Raw genomic sequence first — 21,164 nt, 5'->3', positions numbered from 1 at the left:
ATTGACTGTGATTAATCACATTAGTCTTATTTGCCCAAGTTTGTCTCTAAAAAAAGGTTTTTCCATTTAAAAAGCTTTGTGTTTTGCATTTCCAATAATTCAGTGACATTATTTTTTGTGAGCACATAAACCTGAATATAAAAGTCTTATTATGGTTATATCGCCCAGCCCTAATGCTAACTGAGCTGGACTATATTGTTGTAGATAATCAGGCAAGAACTGGTGATGCTAACACCAGCTCAATTACACAACATCAAAAGAAAAACAAACTGATCTTTCACATGCATACGATTTTAAACTGTTAACTCACCATAAATTGAGGTTTTTTGGCGGCAAAAAACTGAGTTGTGCACTACAGCTTCTCATTAGCTTGTAAGGGATTATTGCCAGCTTGCTTCAAACCTTGTCCAACTTGGGAACAGTTGCTGCAAAAGCATGTTTGTGGGCGGAGCATGAATAGATCAATTAATCAATCAAGCAAGCAATAAATCAGACACATATTGCACTCATCTCAGCCACAGAATCTTAGTTCCTGCAGTGTATCTGAACAGGCTAAATGGCTGATGGATCTCATATAAAAAGCCATATCATTTGCCACTGCCTTTCAATTACATTCACTTGCACATTCAGAGTTTCGGCTCAGAATGCAGTCAGTTTATGGCGTGCTCTGCAGTTACGAGGGCCGCCCTCCTCCACTGAATGCGTGAAGGTATGAATAAATCATCCAGGCCCCTTTGGCACGCATGGTTAATGCCAGCCGCTGCTTTTGCTTGTTTTATAAAATGCCATCTGGCTGCAGGGATATTAGTGTCTACCTTGTTTACAGTGCTGTGTCTCCCTGCAGGCCCGGGATGTAATGTGAGTGCAGTGGGTGTATGTGTGTGTATGTGTGTGGGCGTGTTTGTATGCACGTCTTAATGTGTGTTACGATCACAGCCATATGAGCTTTTCCATATTCGCCAAAGACTTTTTCCCCTCATAAACAGATTTTCGGCTACGGTATTATTTATCAGAAATAGATTTGACACCTTAGGACTGGTAATATGAAATATTAAAGTTGTGGTATATAGGAATAGCCCAATATTCAATCTTTTGCTTCCAGCACCTGCTGCTGTTATTGATAATACAAGCTGAGCTTTTTGTGTCTGAATATTTGAGCCAACTCCTTAATATTTTGTAATTTGATCAGTGAGCCGGTGACATTTGTAACATTCCACAGCATCACAGCACTTTTTCCTCAGATTTGGACGTTTAATGAAAAAAACACAAAAATATTTGTTGATATGAACAGAAATCTTAAAATTTGCTGTCCCAAAGTAAAAAAGCATTAAAAAAAATAAAAATTAAAAATATTATATATATATATAAATATATATATATATATATATATATATATATAAATATATATATATATAAATATACATATAATATATAATTAACAAGGAGTAGAAGTAGTAGTAGTAGTAGTAGTAGTAGAAGTGGTAATAAGAGTACAAGTAAAAGTAAATAAAACAACTAAAGAAATCAAGTGAGAAAATCAAGTAAGAGTAAAAAGTACTTTGTGGGAAAACTATTTAAGTAATTAAGTTACTTTTTTGTACATCCATAGTCACAACCTAAAAAATATGAGCGAACCTGAGTTCACTTGGCTACATCACTTGAAATAATCTGTAGAAACTAAACCAAAGCCAAACATATTACATAAGAAAAAAGTGCTGAGTGCTGAGTGATCACAGAATGCTCTAGTAGTGCACATTTACACATCTGAACTGTGTACTAAGCCTGATGATTATATAAGGGTTCCTAGTTTATCTGTTTCCAACAAAGTAGTTTGGAATCCTTGAAAGGCTGTGTAGAGTTCTTCACTGTTTAATTAAGTCTACATTTAAAAAAATTACTTGATTAGAAGTGAAAATAAGAAGTAGGTCACACAATTAATAATGTCATTTTTGCAATTTTCATTGTAAATATTAATCTCTTGTCGGGACCAAGGGCTATCCCCCTCAACCCCAGACCTCCACCATAATATTATTTTAAAAAAATCTTAATCCTCTTAATACTGGCTAAACACTTACACTAATAACTGTTTATGTCTAAGTTCCCAAAAGATGTCAAAAAGAAAAAATCTTCAGATGCTGAGTCTGTGGAAAGACGGAAGAAGGCTTCTTCTTTATTCCAACATCAGATGGCATAGTGCAAATACAGTGTTCAGTCCTTATATAGCATTATCAGGGGTGTAAGAATGTCACCTCAAACTTGATGTTCCTTTTGTCCCCATTCAAAACATCACTTGGCCTCTCTTAAGTTCACTGCGTACAACACCTCTTTGTTTTAAAGGCTGGTTTCAGCCAGTTCGTACCAGTTTATCTCATCCTACAAGGTCCTACTGAAGCATATATCACATGGACTCATATGAGTTCACTGAGAGTGCACCTGTAAGTAAGGTCATCTAAGTTCATCTGCTTTTGGAAAGCCCCTGAACGGGCAGACTATGGCCTAATGCATCCTACATTACCTCTTAGTGAGACATTTATATTCCCTTTTAGCCAATGCTTAACTATTTGATTATTGATTACATGTCTAATCTATTTACTTATTGATTAAGGGTGTATTTATTCAAAATCTTCCCGTCACTCTGCAGACAGTAAACATTACTTTCATAGCTTTCAACGTGCAAATTAACTGATGCCTAAATAGTACATTTCTACCATTAAAATCATTAGCAAATCAACAGCTGTTTATCCAGTGCTAATCTTCTTTACTGATTTATATTCCTCTGGTAATCATACTAATTACTTGATTCACAGTCAGTGAATGTATTTTTAATTTATCTCACAGTTAAAGTTAAATAGCTTAACAGCCTCTCATACAGTTAAAGACATATACATAGGCAGAGAGAGAGAGAGAGGGATCGAGATGAACTGACAGAAGTCTCTGATGCTGTAATATTATCTGTCAGCTGAGACTGAGGAGTAAATGTATTTTTGCAAATGCATTTTTAAGTAAGTGAAAGTCCAGATGCGGCAACTTTACAGTTTTTCATTACAGCACAACACGTTTTAAGCTTTGAATGATGCTCTGGTTTCCTGCTGGCTCTTTATAGATGTGAGATAATCTCTGTTTTGTTTTGTAAAGTTGCCACGACAAACAGACTTTATAATCCAGAACCTGCAGTCTGATCGGATTACTGTTAAGACGAGTAAAGTCTAAAAACAACGAGTTATAGTCCACTTATAGGGAAAACTGCATTACTAGACTTCCTGTATCACACGGCCATATATCAGCAAAACTGCTACATAACCGTGTTTTAGCTGTAATATAGGTAAACCGTCTGGGTGACACCAATTTTATCGAAGTAACTAGACACTTGCAACAGATGCAACAGATTAGAAGTTTAATAAACATGTTCTAAAACAACAAAGTAGGAAGAAAATAGCCTGTTTAGCTGGGATAGATAAGCAGTCCGCTAACTACTTGCTCCTCAGGCTGAAGCTGAGTTGTTTAATCAGAGATTTTAGCAGATTTGGCAGCTGATAATAACACTGCTTTATTTAGTTTATTTGAAAATGATGACGGTTTGGAGAAAGTATGTTCCTCTTGTGTGTAACGTTCGTATCGTGATCTCAAAATGAGAATATACATCTGTGGACTTTTGGTGCTAGACTGTGACGTAATTCACCCACTTCCATTCCATGCTTGTGTAACATTCTGTTTCGGCAGATAGTTTGTTAATAATTTGAACATCTGTATATGATCTATAGGGGCTATAGTGGACTATCCAAATAACCTTCAGTTCTGATAGAGATGGGTGCAGATATGATCTCATAACGAGAGCATATAGGGACAACCACCAGAAATTTTGGACTAAACATTGGTGATAAAGTACACTTATTAGGGTGGTAACAAACTGAGTGTGAACTTTGTAAACCAGCCCAGCGCTTTGAGAAAGTGGAGCGCAAGGTAGAGGGTGATGGGGAGATCGTCAGCAAGCCTGCAATTAGCCCATGAATGTAACGTAAGAACATGGCTGAAAAGTCCCACTAAAAAACTCCAATACAGATGTTTCATGTGTGTAGAGAACACATTACATAGATCACATTACCTGTTACAAGGGGAAAATAGTTCCATTAGCTAATACTAGTTTTTCACTTGTTATCTTGTATTTTGTAGCATGGACTGTACAGAACATTAAACTAGTGTGGATTGAAGGTGAATTATGTCACAATCTAGCACCAAAAGTCCATAGGTGTGTATTCTTATTTCAAGATCACGTCTTGTCCCGTGAGACTACTTGAAAAATCACAGAAATGTGTTAAGCTGCCTCAAAATAGAGGTGTATTGGTGCGTTATTGTGTAATATTTATGTCATCTCTATTATGCTAAAATGTGGAAAATTGCAGGAAAGAAGAAAATCATCTCTAAGAGTACAACTCCAAACTTCTGACTGGTAGTGTAAGTAGCATCATTTGTTTTGAAAGTGCTCATCAAGCTGTAAAGAGCTTCAGTCAGAATCATGCTGTCACATTTCATTATGCTTGTCTACTGACACTCAAACGTAGTGTTTGATCCATTATTCATTTAATCCAAGTTTATTATCGAATAGATTCCACATTCAGAACCTACAAACAAGATGTTGATCAAAAGACTAAAACAACTTTTAAGAGACAAATAAAATGTTTTTGTTATTTATGTTTGTTTTAAATATAAGCTTTATTTTTTAACATAAACTCTGATTCGTGAACAAGCGGAAGACACGCACAACACTGAAATATAGCTCTTAAGCCCTTCTCATAAACCTTAAAGCAAACTCCTTTGGAGTAATTAGGATGGGCCTAACTACTAAGATGGTTAAATAAGAGGTTAATCTTATTCAAACACTTCTAAATTTAAATATCCCACCCAAGCTGAGTTCTTAGCTTTTTAATTATAAGTTAATTACCAAGTGAACTGGCTCAGAACGTATTGCAGACACACAGCCGATTAATTTGCTTGATTAATTATTGTTTGTTCATGAACTGTATTAATGATTACTATTATTACATTAGTAATCTTTTCACTTGCCTGGTGAATAAACTGAGGCTGTGTGAAATGCATCTTTTCTGTTTATATCTTTTGCTCTGCATAAATCGTGTTTTTGCTTAATTCCTTGATGAAAGAATATTTACACCTGTCAAAGATATTTGATGTGTTGTTCATTATTTATAACACTCTACCTTTTATGAATCTGTATTCTGCTAATAAGACCCACTTGAGTTTGATTTAAGGAGTAACTTAAGTTTTTCGTGTACTTAAACAACACTATCTTTTGTTGAAATTAGGTTTTCTACGATTAAAGAGTTTCTGATGTATCAGCTTGTTTTCTGGATTGTTGTTGGTTCACAAAAAAAAACACCAGACAGCTGATAAGCAGTTGAAATTTGCGACAGCATGACTCATATGCCAATTAAATAGATGACTTGTAGGCCACTTTAGAAGTTGACTTGATCGCTACTTTGTAAGATGATGTGTAGACCACTGTGTCAGATGACTTTATGGCTATTTTGTAAGATTACTTGTAGCCCACCTTGTAAGCTGACTTTTAAGCCACTTTGTAAATTGACTTGTTGACCACACTGTAAGCTGACATTAATGCCACATTATAATATGGCTTGTAAGCCACTTTGTAAGGTGATTGTAGGTCCACTTTCTAAGATGACTTATAGGCCACTCTGTAAACTGACTTGTAGGCCACTTTGTAAGTTGACTTTAAGGCTACACTGTAAGTTGACTTGAAGGCTACTTCGTAAGTTGACTTGTAGGCCACTTTGACTTGAAGACTACTTTGTAAGTTGTTAGGCCACTTTGTAAGTTGACTTGTAGACCACTTCATAAGATGATTTGTAGGCCACTTCATAAGACAACTTGTAGGAGACTTGGTATGCTGACTTGTAGGCCTCTTTGTAAAATGATTTTTAAGATACACTGTAAGCTGATTTTAGACTAGTTTATAAGATTGTTTGCATGCTACTTTGTAAGATGATTGTAGGTCCACTTTGTACAGTGACTTGTAGTCCACTTTGCAAGTTGACTTGTAGACCAGTCTGTAAGCTGACTTGTAGGGCACTTTGTAAAGTGACTAGTAGGACCACTTTGTAGGTTGACTTGTTGGCCAGTTTGTGTGCTGACCTCTAGGCCACTTGTAAGCTAACTTATACACTACTTCAGAATATGACTTGTAGGCCACTTCATAACATGACTTGCAGGTTGCACGCTTTGTAAGATGACTTATTGGCCACTCTGTAAGCTGACTTGAAGGGCACTTTGTAAGTTGACTTGTAAGCCACTTTGTAAGTTGACTTGTAGGCCACTTTGTAAGTTGACTTGTAGGCCACGTGGTATGCTGACTTGTAGGTCACTTTGTAAGTTGACTTGTAGGCCACTTTGTAAGTTGACTTGTAGGCCACGTGGTATGCTGACTTGTAGGTCACTTTGTAAGTTGACTTGTAGGCCACTTTGTAAGTTGACTTGTAGGCCACTTTGTAAGTTGACTAGTAGGCCACTTTGTAAGTTGACTTGTAGGCCACGTGGTATGCTGACTTGTAGGTCACTTTGTAAGTTGACTTGTAGGCCACTTTGTAAGTTGACTTGTAGGCCACTTTGTAAGTTGACTAGTAGGCCACGTTGTGAGCTAACTTCTAGGCCACTTGTAAGCTAATTTATACACCACTTCAGAATATGACCTGTAGGCCACTTTGTAACTTGACTTTCATGTTGCACGCCTTGTAAAATGACTTATTGGCCACTCTGTAAGCTGATTTTAAGGGCACTTTGTAAGTTGACTTGTAAGCCATTTTGTAAGTTGAGTTTTGGGCCACTTTGTAAGTTGACTTGTAAGCCACTTGGTATACTGACTTGTAGGCCTCTTTGTAAAATGATTTTTAAGCCACATTGCAAGCTGACTTTTAGACCACTTTATAAGATAGTTTGTTGGCTACTTTGTAATGTGATTGTAGTCCACTTTGTAAGCTGACTTGTAGGCCTGTTTGTGTGCTGGCTTATAAGCCACTCTGTCAGCTGAATTGTAGGCCACTTTGTAAGGGGATTTATATGTCCCTTTTGTGTGCTGACTCGCAGGCCACTTCATAAGCTGACTAGTAGTCCAATTCATAAGATGACTTGTTAGCCACTTTGTGTGCTGAACTGTAGTTCACTTTGTAAAATGACCTTTAAGACATGTTGTAACTTGACTTGTAGTCCACTTTGTATGCTGACTCATAGGGCTCTTTGTAAAACGATTTCTAAGCTACATTGTAAGCTGACTTTTAGACCACTTTATAAGATGACTTGTGGGCTACTTTGTAAGATAATTGAAGATGATTGTAGGTCCAGTTTGTATGGTGACTTGAAGTCCACTTTGTAAAAGGACTTGCATGCTGACTTGCAGGATGCCTATACTTACATTTAGGTTTGCTGTAGAAGTAAACACTGGTAGTGCTATGGAAGAGTTGTGGCCCACATCACTGAATATCATTGTTAGTAAATCTCTCACACTGCACAATAAATTCTCTTTTGTACAGCTAGAATTGAAAAGATTGCCTCCACATATCACACTATTTTTGTCAGATGCTGGAAGGCTGACAAAAATAACACCTTGGCTCCTGAACACATCTATTTTTGGCCAGTTGAGCTTTTGTTTTCCATTCCACTCTCTGATATGCTGGTTCACATGCACACATTTTTTTTCCTTCCTTGATTCCACAATTCTGTTCATTTTGGGACACAATGTCAATATATTCAGTGAGCTTTACTTGCTGTGTGAGTCGTTTACCCTGATTAGCATTTCCAGAAAAGTAAAAACATTACAGGCTGTTTTTGGAATCTTTTGTCAGACATCCAAGAGACTAAAAGACACGTGACTGCTGGATGACCGAAAGCTAGCACCTTGAAGTTCAAAATGCAGTGTGGAAAAGTAGTAGCAACTCACAGCAAAAGTCAATTATCAACTTTTCATTTTGGATAAATATAATACTGTGAATGGAGATGTTAATGTGCTTTCTCTCTGCTTCCAGTCTTTGTGACCACGATCACGCCCCGGTGAACTTTAGATCTTGTGTGATGCCCAGAGACTGTGAAGTCTCTGATTGGTCAGCGTGGAGTCCGTGCTCTAAAAGCTGCAGAACGGCTGACCAGTTACCAGGCTTCAGAAGTAGAAAGCGCAGCATGAAAAGGCTCCCTGTTGGTGGGGGAGAAGAATGCCCTGTTCTAGAAGAGGCTCAGACGTGCAATGCTCTCGGAGACTTACTCCCATTCTGCCCGAGGTAAAGTGCAAGAGTTCGCTGTCGTAAAAAAAAAAAAAGAAAAAACAGAATCTATGTATAAATTTACGTGTAAAGGTTTTAATTATTTTACAGTATATTTCTCTCAGGAACACTGAAAAAAGTGGTTCAATGTATTTACTTGATTCAAATGTGTACATCATTTTTAGATGAATAAGAAAACATCAACATAATTATTAAGCTGATGTAATACATCGTTGCTGTCAGAACTAAACCAAACCAAAATCCCAAATTAAAACTTTACAGGAGAAGAAAAATACATTCTTAATTTATAGAAGAAGTTAATGTAAGAAGATATAATTTCAAGTAATTTTGGAGCATTTCTATTGGTACATCTATTTTGAAGATTTTTACACAAAAGTAAAGTCCAAATTAGGCAAAAAAAAATTTAGACAAAAATGGAGATTGAAGCGACAATCTGTTCTTCATACACACCCCTGACTCCAGTAAATTCAGTGCATCAGTTTAATTGAAGCAGATGGTGCACTGGTACACTTACAGTGTTCAATGTGTTGAATCACAGGTATGACTGGAAGGTGACAAACTGGGGTTCATGCCAGGTGAGGCCACTTCTCAGTCAGCAGGATCATCGCCATGGCAACAGCAGCTTCCTGTGCGGAGGCGGAATCCAGACCCGGGAGGCCTACTGTGTTAGGATCTCTGAAAACACAACAATGTCCCATAGTAAGTATAGCTGATAGGTGCAGTGAGCTTTTGGGGAAGTTTATCAGGACATTGAAATGTCCGTACCAAGCTTGGACATCACTGCTACTTGTGGCAAGAACATAAGGGGAATAACTGAAAGTAAAGATGGCATGATACCACTTTTTCACTTCCAGTGCTGAAACTGAGTTTGATCTGATAGTTCTTATTTAAAAACTACTAAGCTTTAAAATTAATTGCATTCAATTAAAGCTCTTCACTTAAAATAAGCATCTAAAAGTAGCATCTAAAAAAAGTCTCAAACTGCTCGAATACTCTACAACCCCACAGGATGAAATGTGTAGCTAACGATGTGATATTAGACAATAGAACAACTGTGTCATCATTCTGTAGTCAGCATCTTGTACAGATGAGAAACTCTGGGTCTAAGCAGATTTCTCTGTGGGAAAAATAAATGGCGTTTTCAGAAGTTGCTGCTGTCATGCCCTGTAGTAAACAACAACGTTCTAATGATACGTTTTCCTGTTCATAAATTTTTCCTCAGAATGTCACTGCATCCTCTGAATTACAAGGGTGGTGGAATGTCAAAGTAGGCATCTTGCTCAAGGACTCTTTTTGGTGTCACAGAGAATCAAAACTCTATCCTGTAGTGTAGTCAGCAGCAGTGTTACCCTCTATACTACACCAATCCCTGCATAATTACACTCCAAGTACAGAAACTGACATGCTAAAGACAGGCCTTGTGACTGTTGATATTTGTACGTTATGAAGGGTTGAACTTTGCATGATGGACTGTAAAAATCGAATTTACGTTTTTGGTGACACTTCCTATGTATCCTGTATTCACCCAGACACATCCAGATAAACATTTGCTGGGTATTGTAGTGTGTTCAGCAAATATGGCGCATGTTTATTCTGGGTATTGTTCTCTTGCAGTTATTTTCTATGGCGTCAAATCCAATTCAAAATTCACAAGCGAATAAGACCGTTCTAGCACCCCCGCGGATGGAAAAGTGCTCGCACGTGAGGAAAATTAGCCCAACACTCCACTGTTCTTTCTGCTCATTTTGATAGCAAACACTGCAGCAGACTGACAGTGGTTAACATGAACAAGCTCCTCCCCAATGTCAAGTTCAACACCTCACAGTTAAAATCTATCTCATGGGCAAACTTTTAATCTCTCTTGCGCAGTTTCACTCTCTCTCGCATGGATTCAGTCTCTTTTGTGCAGTATCTCAACCTCTTTGGCGTCCTAAATGTTCATTCCGTCTCGTGTTTCCTCGCACGTCTTTTGTCATGTTTGGCACCTCAAACTATTGAGCTTCTGCTCCCAAGAGTTTAATTCATTTTTGACAGTTGTGGGCAGGTCCCGACATAAGATTGGTTATTACTGAATTGGAACTGTGTTGTGATTGGTTGGCTGTCAGTGGTTGTCAGAGCTTTTGCTGCATGTAAAAAACCGGGAACAGGGCAATTACTTAATTGTAATTACTTACTTCTGTCTTTGTGAATGTTCAGTAATCATGATTAATCACTCTCAGCCAGCCTGAAACCATTTTATTACATTATTCTTTTATATTACATTATTCTAATATTATATTACATTATTCTTATGATTGATTCAATGATTATGATTATTAAAACATTTTTATTTTTTTAAAAGGGCATGTGAAAATGTAAACTTACCTATGAAATAAAAGTTCATAATATTTTAGTGCAAGAAAGTGGTGCAAGAAGCCTTCTTGATGCTGCTCTACAATTATTGCATTCATTATATTACATATAAAACTCTACTCATCACTACCAACTACTGGCAAAATATCCTCTGTAAAAACAGTATTTAAGGTGGACTGGAAAATTTGTATAAGACACTACAAATAAGAAGCCAGTTTCAGCCTGGTAGACAGCTGTGTTTAAGTAACTGCCATGTTTCTCCGGAGCTCAATAGAAAATCGAGTCTAATTTCTATCTATGAATAAATAAACTATTTTACCCTATTTCTTTAGGAGTGACATGAATAGTATAACCTCCATATGTAGCCACTGCAAATTGTTATGTGTGTAATGATAAGTACTTCAGTTAACAGCGATTACCTTAGAATAGGAGTTCATAAAAATATAATGTGATTTTTACCTTTAAAATGACCAAGATATTTTGTATAAAACCTTTCTTGTCTGAGACTATGTAGTAACCACAAAACAAAGGGTTAAACCACATTGGGCTGGTCAAACTCACATTAACCTGAAAGAAGAGGGGTTCCTAAAATAATGTGACTTGGTTTCAGACTGGCTGAGAGTGAATAATTATGATTACTGAACATTCACAGAGACAGAACGCAGCAAGTACAGACAACACTTCGGCTAACGCCATTGTACTGATGTTCTGTGAAGTTCGTCTTTCAATCATATGTTGGGACCTGCCCACAACTATCAAAAATGAATGAAACTCTTGCGCAAGCAGAAAAAAACAGCTGAGTGTCGGGCTAATTTTCCTCACGCGCAAACACTTCTTCCATGGGGGTGCTTTTCCTTGTGCGAGATGTGTTCCTCACTTGTGAATTTTGAATTGGATTTGATGCCATAATTTTCTGGGTTTTTTCTATAAGGACTCTTATTCTAAAGGTGAGGCTAGCCCATAGCTTTATGAAGCACTGAGCCAGTTGGAGCCAGGAGCCGAGAGAGCACAGACGTGAGTCCACCACTGATGGCTGGGAGAGCAGAATGTAGTTTAGGCTTAGAGCAAACTGTTAGACCAAAATTGAGCTTATGTACGGCGTGGCTGTGGCCATCAACAGCTCATTAATAAAGCACAACAACCTGTGCATAAGCTGTGTCTTTTTTCACAGAGGAGCTGCAGTGTAATCACCTCAGCCTCTGGCAAAAAAGAATTAAATAAGAATTTGATTTTTAAAAACTGTTATTTGTAGTTTGAATTGAATAGTTTGTTTATTTTCAGCTAACTGGAAACTGTAATGCTATGCCAGCTGGCTATAAAAGTGTTATAGTGCATTACAACATTAGTGTTCACACTGCTCTTATGAACAGATTTTATAGTGCATTATTTAACCTGATTTTCTAAAGTCATATACTCCTGCTTTATACAGTGTTGTACATGTAAATATAACTATTTAGAAACATTGCATTATACAAGCTTATGATTATAAGGCAGTGTGTAAGCCATATAACACACTGTAAATGCATTATGAATACACAAGAGACACAAAAGGGCTGGGTGAAGTGGAATATTAATAAACTGGATAGATTTTTTTTTACTGATATTTAATTGAAATTTTCTAAAGTTGTTAGCCAGTCGTATTACTCATCCGACGCCTCTTAAATAGCCACACTAAATGCAATGACACACACAGGGATCCCTTAAAAAGTCCGAAATGGGTGCTTTAGAAAGATATGAAGAAAAGTAGATGTAGCCAACTAGCAGAAAATCTGAGGTCAATAAAAGGCTAATCTTTCTCAGTAGGGTGGCAGTACTGTGAAAACAAAAATAGAACTTAGGAGAGCCTAAAGTCTGTGGGACTACAGGGACTACACACCCAAACACACCTTGGACCTTCAAGTAGCGTGATCAAAACAACACATCTAATTCAAAGCTACTCCATATTGTGTCACGCCCAGCCAAGGTCTATGCGTTTACAGTATTCTTTTAGTTTGTGCCTGCTGGTGGAATCGCTCAGTGATTGACTGGGTCATAAACAAAACCATCTATTGGTTAAATATATATTTCTTCTGAAGGTTCCACCTCCATCTTTGCAAAAAGGCTCTTGAATAGAATGTTCAGCATTCCCGTCAAAACAGTCTCGCAGGATACAAATGGTTTAGTATAATTGCGAATCAGATGATATGGTACTGCATGTGGAATAACAGATGAATAGCAGTTCTTCAGAGTTTAACTGACGCCCACTTTGAGAATATGTGTTGACATTTGAATGCCTGAGGCTGGAGAATTTGACTTTCTCTTTCATCCTATATGTGTTGTTAAGACTTTGAGCAGAGTGCTTTAGGGGATTTAGTGTTCTGTACATGCCTTTGCTGTAATTAAAATGGTAATCTGAAGCCTGTGTGCTGTGAAAAGACACATTTAAATTACTTTTACTTTACGGATTTTTGAGAATGCAGAGCTCGTATAGAGTCAGTATCTCTCTTTCTCTCTCTCTCTCTCTCTCTCTCTACCCCCCTTTTCTCTTTCTCTATCTATACAGTGTCCAGGCCTGTTGGGCAGAGCTTGTGCTCTTCTCCTGTTCCTCTGCTGATCCAACCCTGCTCTGTCCCGTGCTCCAAACCATGTCGTCTCTCACCTTGGTCACCTTGGGGACCTTGTGTCCATGACAACAGTGTAGAGCATCATGGGAAGAAAGGTCAGAGAAAGATCATTGCACCAGAAGCTCAGTAGAGCATTAACCTGCTAAGCTGCAGTGTTATTCTTTACAACTTTAATCTCAATTATTCAGTAATTACCATAAAATAATATCATAATATCTTAATATATTATGAAGTATGGGTCCACATGTAGGTTTTAGGATTACACCTAAGGTTTAAGTTTAAAGGCTTAAAAGTATGTAATATAAAATAAAATATATACATTTTTATTAAGATAATGCTGTAGTTGTTAAGTGTATTTTGATGAATTTACAGTTATAGGGTATAATATTCATATTTCAACCCTGTTTCCAAAAAAAAGTTGGAACACTGTGCAAGATGTATATAAAATAGAGTGCAATGATGAGCAAATTATGTAAACCCTATATTTAATTGAAAATAGTACAAAAACAACAAATGTTGAATCTGAGAAATTGTATTGTTTTTGAAAAAATATATGCCCATTTTGAATTTGATGCCAGCAACATAATCCAGAAAAGTTGGGACCGGGACATGTTTACCACTTTGTTTTATTACCTCTTCATTTAACAACACTCTGTAAGTGTTTGGGAACTGAGGAGACACTGCTGTAGTTTTGAAAGTGAAATGTTTTCCCATTCTTGCTTGATATAAGATTTCAGTTCAGGGGTCCACTGTCATATTTTTTGTTTCATAATGCGCCACATGTTTTAATGGGTGACAGGTCTGGACTGCAGACAGGCCAGTTTAGCACCCAGACATTTGTACTATAGAGCTGTTGTAATTCATGCAGGATGTGGTTTGGCACTGTCTTGCTGAAATAACCGAGGCCTTCCCTGAAAAAGACATCATCTGGATGGAAGCATATGTTGCCAAAACCTGTACATATCATTCAGTATCAATTGTGCCTTCACAGACATGCAAGTCACCCATGCCATGTGCACTAATGCACCCTCATACCATCATCAATGCTGCCTTTGGAACTGTGCTCTGATAACAAGCTGGATGGTCCTTCTCCTCTTTAGCCCGGAGGAAGCGGAGTCCATAATTTCCAAAAAGAATTTCAACTTTTGATTCGTCAGACCACAGGACACTTTTCCACTTTGCGTCAGTCCATCTTAAATGAGCTCAGGCCCAGAGAAGGCAGCGGTGTGTTTGGATCCTGTTTATATATGATTTCTTCTCTGCATGGTAGAGTTTTAACTTGCGCTTGGATGTAAAAGAATTTTTAGGAATTGTTCCTGAGTCCATACAGTGATTTACACTACAGTTTTTAATACAGTGCCACCTGTGAGCCTGAAGATCACGGCCAACCAATGTTTTTTTGGCCTTGTCCCTTGCATAAAGAGATTTCTCCGGATTCTCTGAATTTTTTAATCATCAATAATACCTGTTTTATATTGTTTTCCGCAAAATAGCCCTGGTTAGATGCAGTCGTGTGCAAACATTTTGGCATCCCTGGTCAAATTACAAAATAAGTTAACACACCCTCTACAGAGAATACGCTTCTGCCCATTTCAGTGCTCAATAACTGTTTATTTGCTGACTGGTAATATAAAATGTGGCCTGTACAAAAGTTATGGCACATTTTATATTTTATTTTTTCCAATATTAAACTCAGCAAATAAATAGAAATTGTGCACTGAAATTTGAAAAATATGGCATTTTTTAAGTTTATTCACTGTAGAGGATGTGTTAACTTATTTTCATTTAGAAAATCAACAAAACTCAAAATATGTAATTTGACTGGGAGTATTCACACTTTTGCATAATGCATGAGCTGTTATAAGCAAACAACAGAGAAAACATTTAACTGTTTACAATACAACATTTATTTCAAAAGTAAAGATTGCCAAGTTGCAGATCTTTCTGCACAATAGTTATCATATAAAACTAACAAAAATGAAAATTAGTGAGAGCTATAAACAATATAGAAATATAAAGAATGTTCCCAGATGCCTGTGGTTTGATCATTGACACTGAAATCATTGATTTCTGCAAAAGACAGTAAATGAGAGACCCTCAAAAGAGACAAAGGGGCTCATCAGTGAAACAGTTTTAAATTTTGATGCAGTTTCAATGTTAATTTTTAAGTTTTTCACAAACACACAGACTTAAAATAGTTAAAATAGTTTTTTGTGTTGGCTGATGTTGAGATGGGGATGGGCTCAGTGTCCCTGACCTTCAGCTGCAGCATTGACCCTTTACTGGGGCTGCAATTACAGCACTGCAGAAACCCCTCCATCATTCACCATCAGCCCCTCACTTTTCTCTCTTTTCATCTCTCTCTCTCTCTCTCTCTTTCTCTCACTCTCTCTCTCTTGCTGTTAGTGAACCTGTTGTGCTCTTTCACTGATGTTTATGCCTGCCTGATCAGTCAGATTATTATGTGGACATAAAGCATTCGATTACTCTGTCTGTGTGTGTTTGTGTGTGTCTGTGTGTGTGTGTGTGTGTGTGTGTGTGTGTGTTCTTCAGATGAGTGCAAATCATTAGATGAGTGCAATTTCCCCTGGAGTGTTTGTTCCTCTTTTTAAATGCCTCTAATTTGAATTTAATAGTGCGAGTTTAATGAGAAGAACACTGATTTTCAATGTCTGTAGGCGTGTGCTGATATAAAACATTTATATCACGATAATTACGGTTTGTTACGGTTCACGTTATTGTCATGATGTTGTATTTGAAAAAAAAAACACTACATGTATACAGTTTTCTCCATTCAGGACATTCAAAACAGTTAACACATGGCCAAAAACACACACTTTCTTTACAAAATGGTCTAACCTCCACACTTTGAACACATACCCCAGATAGAAACCATCAAACACTACAAACACAACTTACAATCAGGCGAGGAAATTCTTTTAATCAGTCAATTCTTTCAATCAATCAAGCACACACAGCAATTTAGGAAAAAATATGTTTTTCATGAAAAGATTTAGTTTTTTCTTTGTAGTCATACCTTTAATAAAGTATAGATTTTGGCTTATATTTTGAATAAAAGAAGATGTTACCTTTTCTCAATGTTACATAGCATTCTCAATCATTATGGAATCACTGACAGCACTGTTTAGAATTTACTTCATCATTTTACATCATTTTTTACAGATTTGTTCTATTTGATATCTTGTATCTCCTCATAAATACCTCCTGAAAGGTGAATATTTCATAGATGATGGCCATTTTGACTGTAGATTAAATACATAAAGGGTGGTCTCTGACTTTTGCACAGTGCTGTATATGCAACCTCACACACACACTCTTGCACAGACACACCTTCTGATGCAGTTTCTCCTTCTCAGGTTTCATGTTAAGGATGCGCTTTATAGTTGAGGAAGCATGGGGTCAGTCTGAGAGCTGCCCTCACATTACTGAAGCTATGACCTGCCATGACCCCATAAGCTTCCAGTGGCGGGTGACAGCACAAGGTCTCTGTGTGCCTCGGGATGGAGCCTGCGGCCGTGGAACACAGGAGCAGGGCGTGGAGTGTGTTGCAGTGACAGGTACAACACGCGCCTCGCTATCTGTCCTTCACTCTTTTATTTCTCGGACATTTCAAACACCACAGGTCAAAAGTATGGAAGCAAGCAGGAATGTTCTTAAGTCTTAATGTACATTTTAATAGTCAGTTTATACAACCAACAAGAAACAACATAATTATTGATACCTAGTTTAATCTTTTGAGAAAAGAAAAAAAAGAAATGTTTTTTTTTCTAAAATGTTCCATTTGTTTGCAGTAAGGTAGGCCTACTCACTCTAATGTATGGGAAAAGTTTATCAACAAGTCTTCTACACTGATCATTTTTAATTATTTACAATGTAACTTAAATCCACTTAAATATTTACACTAGCCACCTGTGACCTAATCTCCCACCATATCCATATTCTTTTCCATAAGTGAATATCATGTGAACATTATGTGGATCATGTATGGATCAATAAAAAAGGTCTAAAATTGCTTAGAATAGAATATTACATTAACTTACATTAAACTTAAGAATGTTTGTTCTCCTATAAAGTTACTATTTATGAGGTTTTGTAACTACAGTGATATTTTACTCATGTGGACGTGAGACATTTAGCGAATACACAGTTAGCGAAAACAATTAATCAAGCCTTCAGGAGCATCTGAATGTGAGAATCAGGTGGATACGATTAGGGCTGCAATAAAACTCTGCAGGATAATCAGCAGCAGCAAAACAAATTAACCCTTAAAATCTCTGGCTCATTATGTATTAAGACTTATTGTTCAGTAACTACAGGGACTTCAGTGCAAACTGGTTGAGCTATTCGTAGGTTATAGAGGAGTGTAATAAAACTCTGGGCCCTGTCAGCAGGCCCTGACCATTTAAGGGTTTAAGACTCAGGCTTTTGTTCTGTGTCAAAGGGGCTGTGAAGTTATTTTGTTCATCTGTTTGTGCTTTCAGCTATAGGCTCTTGCATAAATGTAATGTTGACTGCTAAATATGAGCAATACTGGTCAATTTGATTGAGATATTTTTCAGTTATGTGTTTGCTCTGTTGGGTTTCAGTTGGGTGGGCCTATATTGGAAGAGGCTTACATCAATGCTCCTTTGAACCAATCAGAGTTATGGTGTCTTTTTTGTCAGTGGCTCCTTTCCACTGCCCCGCCCCACACATTCTGAATGCTGTTCAGTTGTGTCATAACATGTACCAGTGAGCGAACTAGCTAGCATTTCAAAAACAGCTTTTGGGTAAAACTGTGGTAAAATGACTGTAACGTGTGGCTTTAATTATAATAAAAGTAAAACATGTTTGCAGTGCTTTTTTTAAGGAACATATTGGTTTCCTTCATTTTCTTTCTGTCTCTGCTGTCACTGGATGTCTGAGATGCCGAATAGAGTTATAACTAGTACATCACCTGAATTCTTTCTGCACTATTTGTTAGCCAGCCTAACCTAGCCAACAAATGCACACATTGCTTGAATGCTGCCTTGCCACAATGCAATATTTTAGCAAATGCTAACAGTGTTTGGATGATTGGTTAAATTCCTCCTTGCATTCACTAACACTCACCACTATGGCTACCAAAGTCACCCCTGATTATATGAATTATATGAATATAAGGCTTTACCTCTGTGATCTAATATCTCATACATTAAAAGTTTGACCTCTGCCAGAAACAGTCCTGACCAGGCCAGGCAGGGAAGCAGGCATCTGAAATCTGTTTTATTTTCCACATTCAACTTATTAAGATTATTTTTTTTTAGATTTTTACCCAATTATCTCCCCAATTTAGTCGTCACCAATTCCACCCGCTTGTTAGGACTCCCCCAATCACACAATACTGTCAACGCTAGGAGGGTGAAGGCTAACACAGGCTTCCTCCGAGACCTGTGAAGCCAGCCACCACTTCTTTTCGAACTGCCGCTCACACAACGTCATTGGACAGCTGAACACGCTCGGAGGAAAGCACCAACCCTCACCAGGGATCGAACTTGCGATCTCGTAACAATAGGGCCAACGCTTAGACGGTTGCAAAAAAAAGAAGTCATAAATATTTAGACAGTTTTATATATATATATATATATATGTATATATATATATATATATATATATATGTATAATTTTATATATTTGCATTTGAGATGTCAAATCCTTTAATATGCATATTACTGTCCATTATCTCTTGAACTGTTTTCTGTTAGCACTCATGTTACTCATGTTGTTTTGCTTTTCTTAACAAAATTCTGGCACGAAACTCTGCCATCACTGTAACAGCCAAAACCGGATTGCTGTGTCCAGTGTTATTAGCCAATACAACCTCCTCAATCTAAATGGCTCACAGTTCTTACCAAAGTCTACAGGTTTTCTATCGACTTACCTACTTATTTCTCTCAGGTTTAGGTTGATGAGTATGTTTTTACAAAGTTATAGCTGCATCCACACTTACCTAGACCTAGATCATAGCTGTCATTTCACAGTTAACGTCTGCGGTATCAGCCTGTGTGGGCAAGCACAGCAAGCTTCTCCAATCTCTCCTCCTCTTCGTCTTTCTCTGGCGTGGACTGACTTTGTCCCCACAGAGATAAATGTGGCTCATCCATCAGAGCGCACGCAGGTTTTGAGAGAGCGGGACGTTGTGGGACACACTGCTAATGACTGTCATTATACACACCCACAGACACACACACACACGCACAGCAGTCTTGGTAGCAGCATGAGCTCCAGTTACATACCTTGTTCTCTGAGCTGTGTATTGTGGCCTTGAGATGATAGCTGAAGGCCGCCAGGTGTTGACGGCTGCTCTTTCGGGTTTTAGTTCAGGGGTAGATGTCTCATAACTGTCTCCTGAGCCTTGCGGTGAGAGCTGGAGCAGACACTGTCCCGGGGAGACGGTTCCAAGCATTGTCTCTCTCGCAGACACAAGCTATGCAAGCGTCTTAGGCACTTTTGAGTCCTCAGATTGCATGAATCCTGTCATAAAGCTGCCCAAATGTCACTCATCCATGGCCATGGACACCGAGTCAAGCTGCTGTTCATGCGAGTCTGGATAATCGCCTCCGAAGATATGAGCTTTAAGGCTCTTGTGGATTTAGAAGCAGATTGTTCTTGCATGTGCAATTGGAGTCTGTCTCAGTGCACTGTCCATTCTACCACCAGGTGTGACTGTCCATGGCATGGACCACTGGTCAGCGAGTATGTGCATGGGAGCATTTTTGTGCCCCTGATATATGCCTGGTGCCTGCAGAATCTTTATTTTTTCAAGCAGTATATTTTTTGTTATCTTATAATTTTTTTTAATTTTTATAAAATCAACAGTTGTTTAAACAATATTTAAACAAAAATAAATTCTGGAATCTAAAACTTGGAAAACTTGAATATAGGGGTTTTTAGTTTCAAGCTTTTACTAACTATTACTTTTTGTTAAACAATGCATTAATTTATTCAATTACATTTTAAAGAAATTAAAAAATATTCAGACACCATTATAAGTGAAAACTAACAGTGGAACACAAAGCTTAATTGAGTTTGCCATGACAAGGTAACACGCCCAATGACAAGGTAACACGGCCAATGTCCAATTTCCTTGAGAGCCTTGAGACTGAAGCTTTGACATTAGCAAGAAACCAGTTGCTAAGTTAGCACTGTTTATTCCAAGATACATTCATTTATTACATAGACAGATTTCTGACACATTTCTCTGTGCTACGAAGGAATTTGAACCTACAATCTTGTGGTTAAGCCCTCAAAGCACAGAGGCCCATATTGTTACTGCTTGAACTATTTCCTGCATTTTTTTTTTACAGAAATTGAAATGCCATAAGCCCTTTACAGAGTGTTCATGATGAACGGTCCAGTAGAACAGGCTCAAAATGGAAGGAAATCTTGCTACATTAACTTCTGTTGAAAGTTAAGACCGTTTTTTTTCCTTCTACTGATAATTTACCATTTTGGAGTTTTGTCATGACAGTGATGATGTCTAGGCCTACACACTTAAAAAAGACAGATCTTCAAGGTTTCTTTAGTAAAGGCAATGGTGCTATTTACAACCATGAGTTATATATACAACCAGTTCAGGCTTAAATGGTTCTTTTCAACATGAAATGACTCTTCAGATTGGAGAATGTGCTGTATTTGGTTATATATAAAACTTCTTGAAAAAGGTTTATATACAGCACCAAAAAGGGTTCTGCTATTGTTACAATGCCAAGCTTAAAACAACAGAAGTACCCCTTTTGGTGTTATACAGAACCATATACAACACATTATCGATAATTCACCATGCAAAGAACCATTTAAGCATGAAATGGTTCTAAATAGAGCTCACGCTTCTAAATACAACCATTGCCTTTACTAAAGAACACTGGAA

At 37.5% G+C, this 21,164-nt stretch overlaps 1 protein-coding gene across 1 annotated transcript in view; it reads left to right on the top strand.

The window, feature by feature from the left end:
* The window catches only part of thsd7bb (thrombospondin, type I, domain containing 7Bb), a 115,277-nt gene that overhangs the window by 33,923 nt on the left and 60,190 nt on the right, over nt 1–21,164 (top strand). Inside the window, exons 3-6 of the mRNA XM_036587031.1 lie at nt 8,049–8,297; nt 8,839–8,999; nt 13,195–13,350; nt 16,633–16,833. Of these exons, the coding sequence (XP_036442924.1) occupies nt 8,049–8,297; nt 8,839–8,999; nt 13,195–13,350; nt 16,633–16,833 (767 nt within the window). The remainder of the gene's footprint in view (nt 1–8,048; nt 8,298–8,838; nt 9,000–13,194; nt 13,351–16,632; nt 16,834–21,164) is intronic.

The sequence above is a fragment of the Colossoma macropomum genome, unplaced genomic scaffold (assembly GCF_904425465.1).
Source record: "Colossoma macropomum unplaced genomic scaffold, Colossoma_macropomum, whole genome shotgun sequence".
Lineage (NCBI taxonomy): Eukaryota > Metazoa > Chordata > Actinopteri > Characiformes > Serrasalmidae > Colossoma > Colossoma macropomum.
This window is presented reverse-complemented; position numbering and strand designations above follow the sequence as displayed.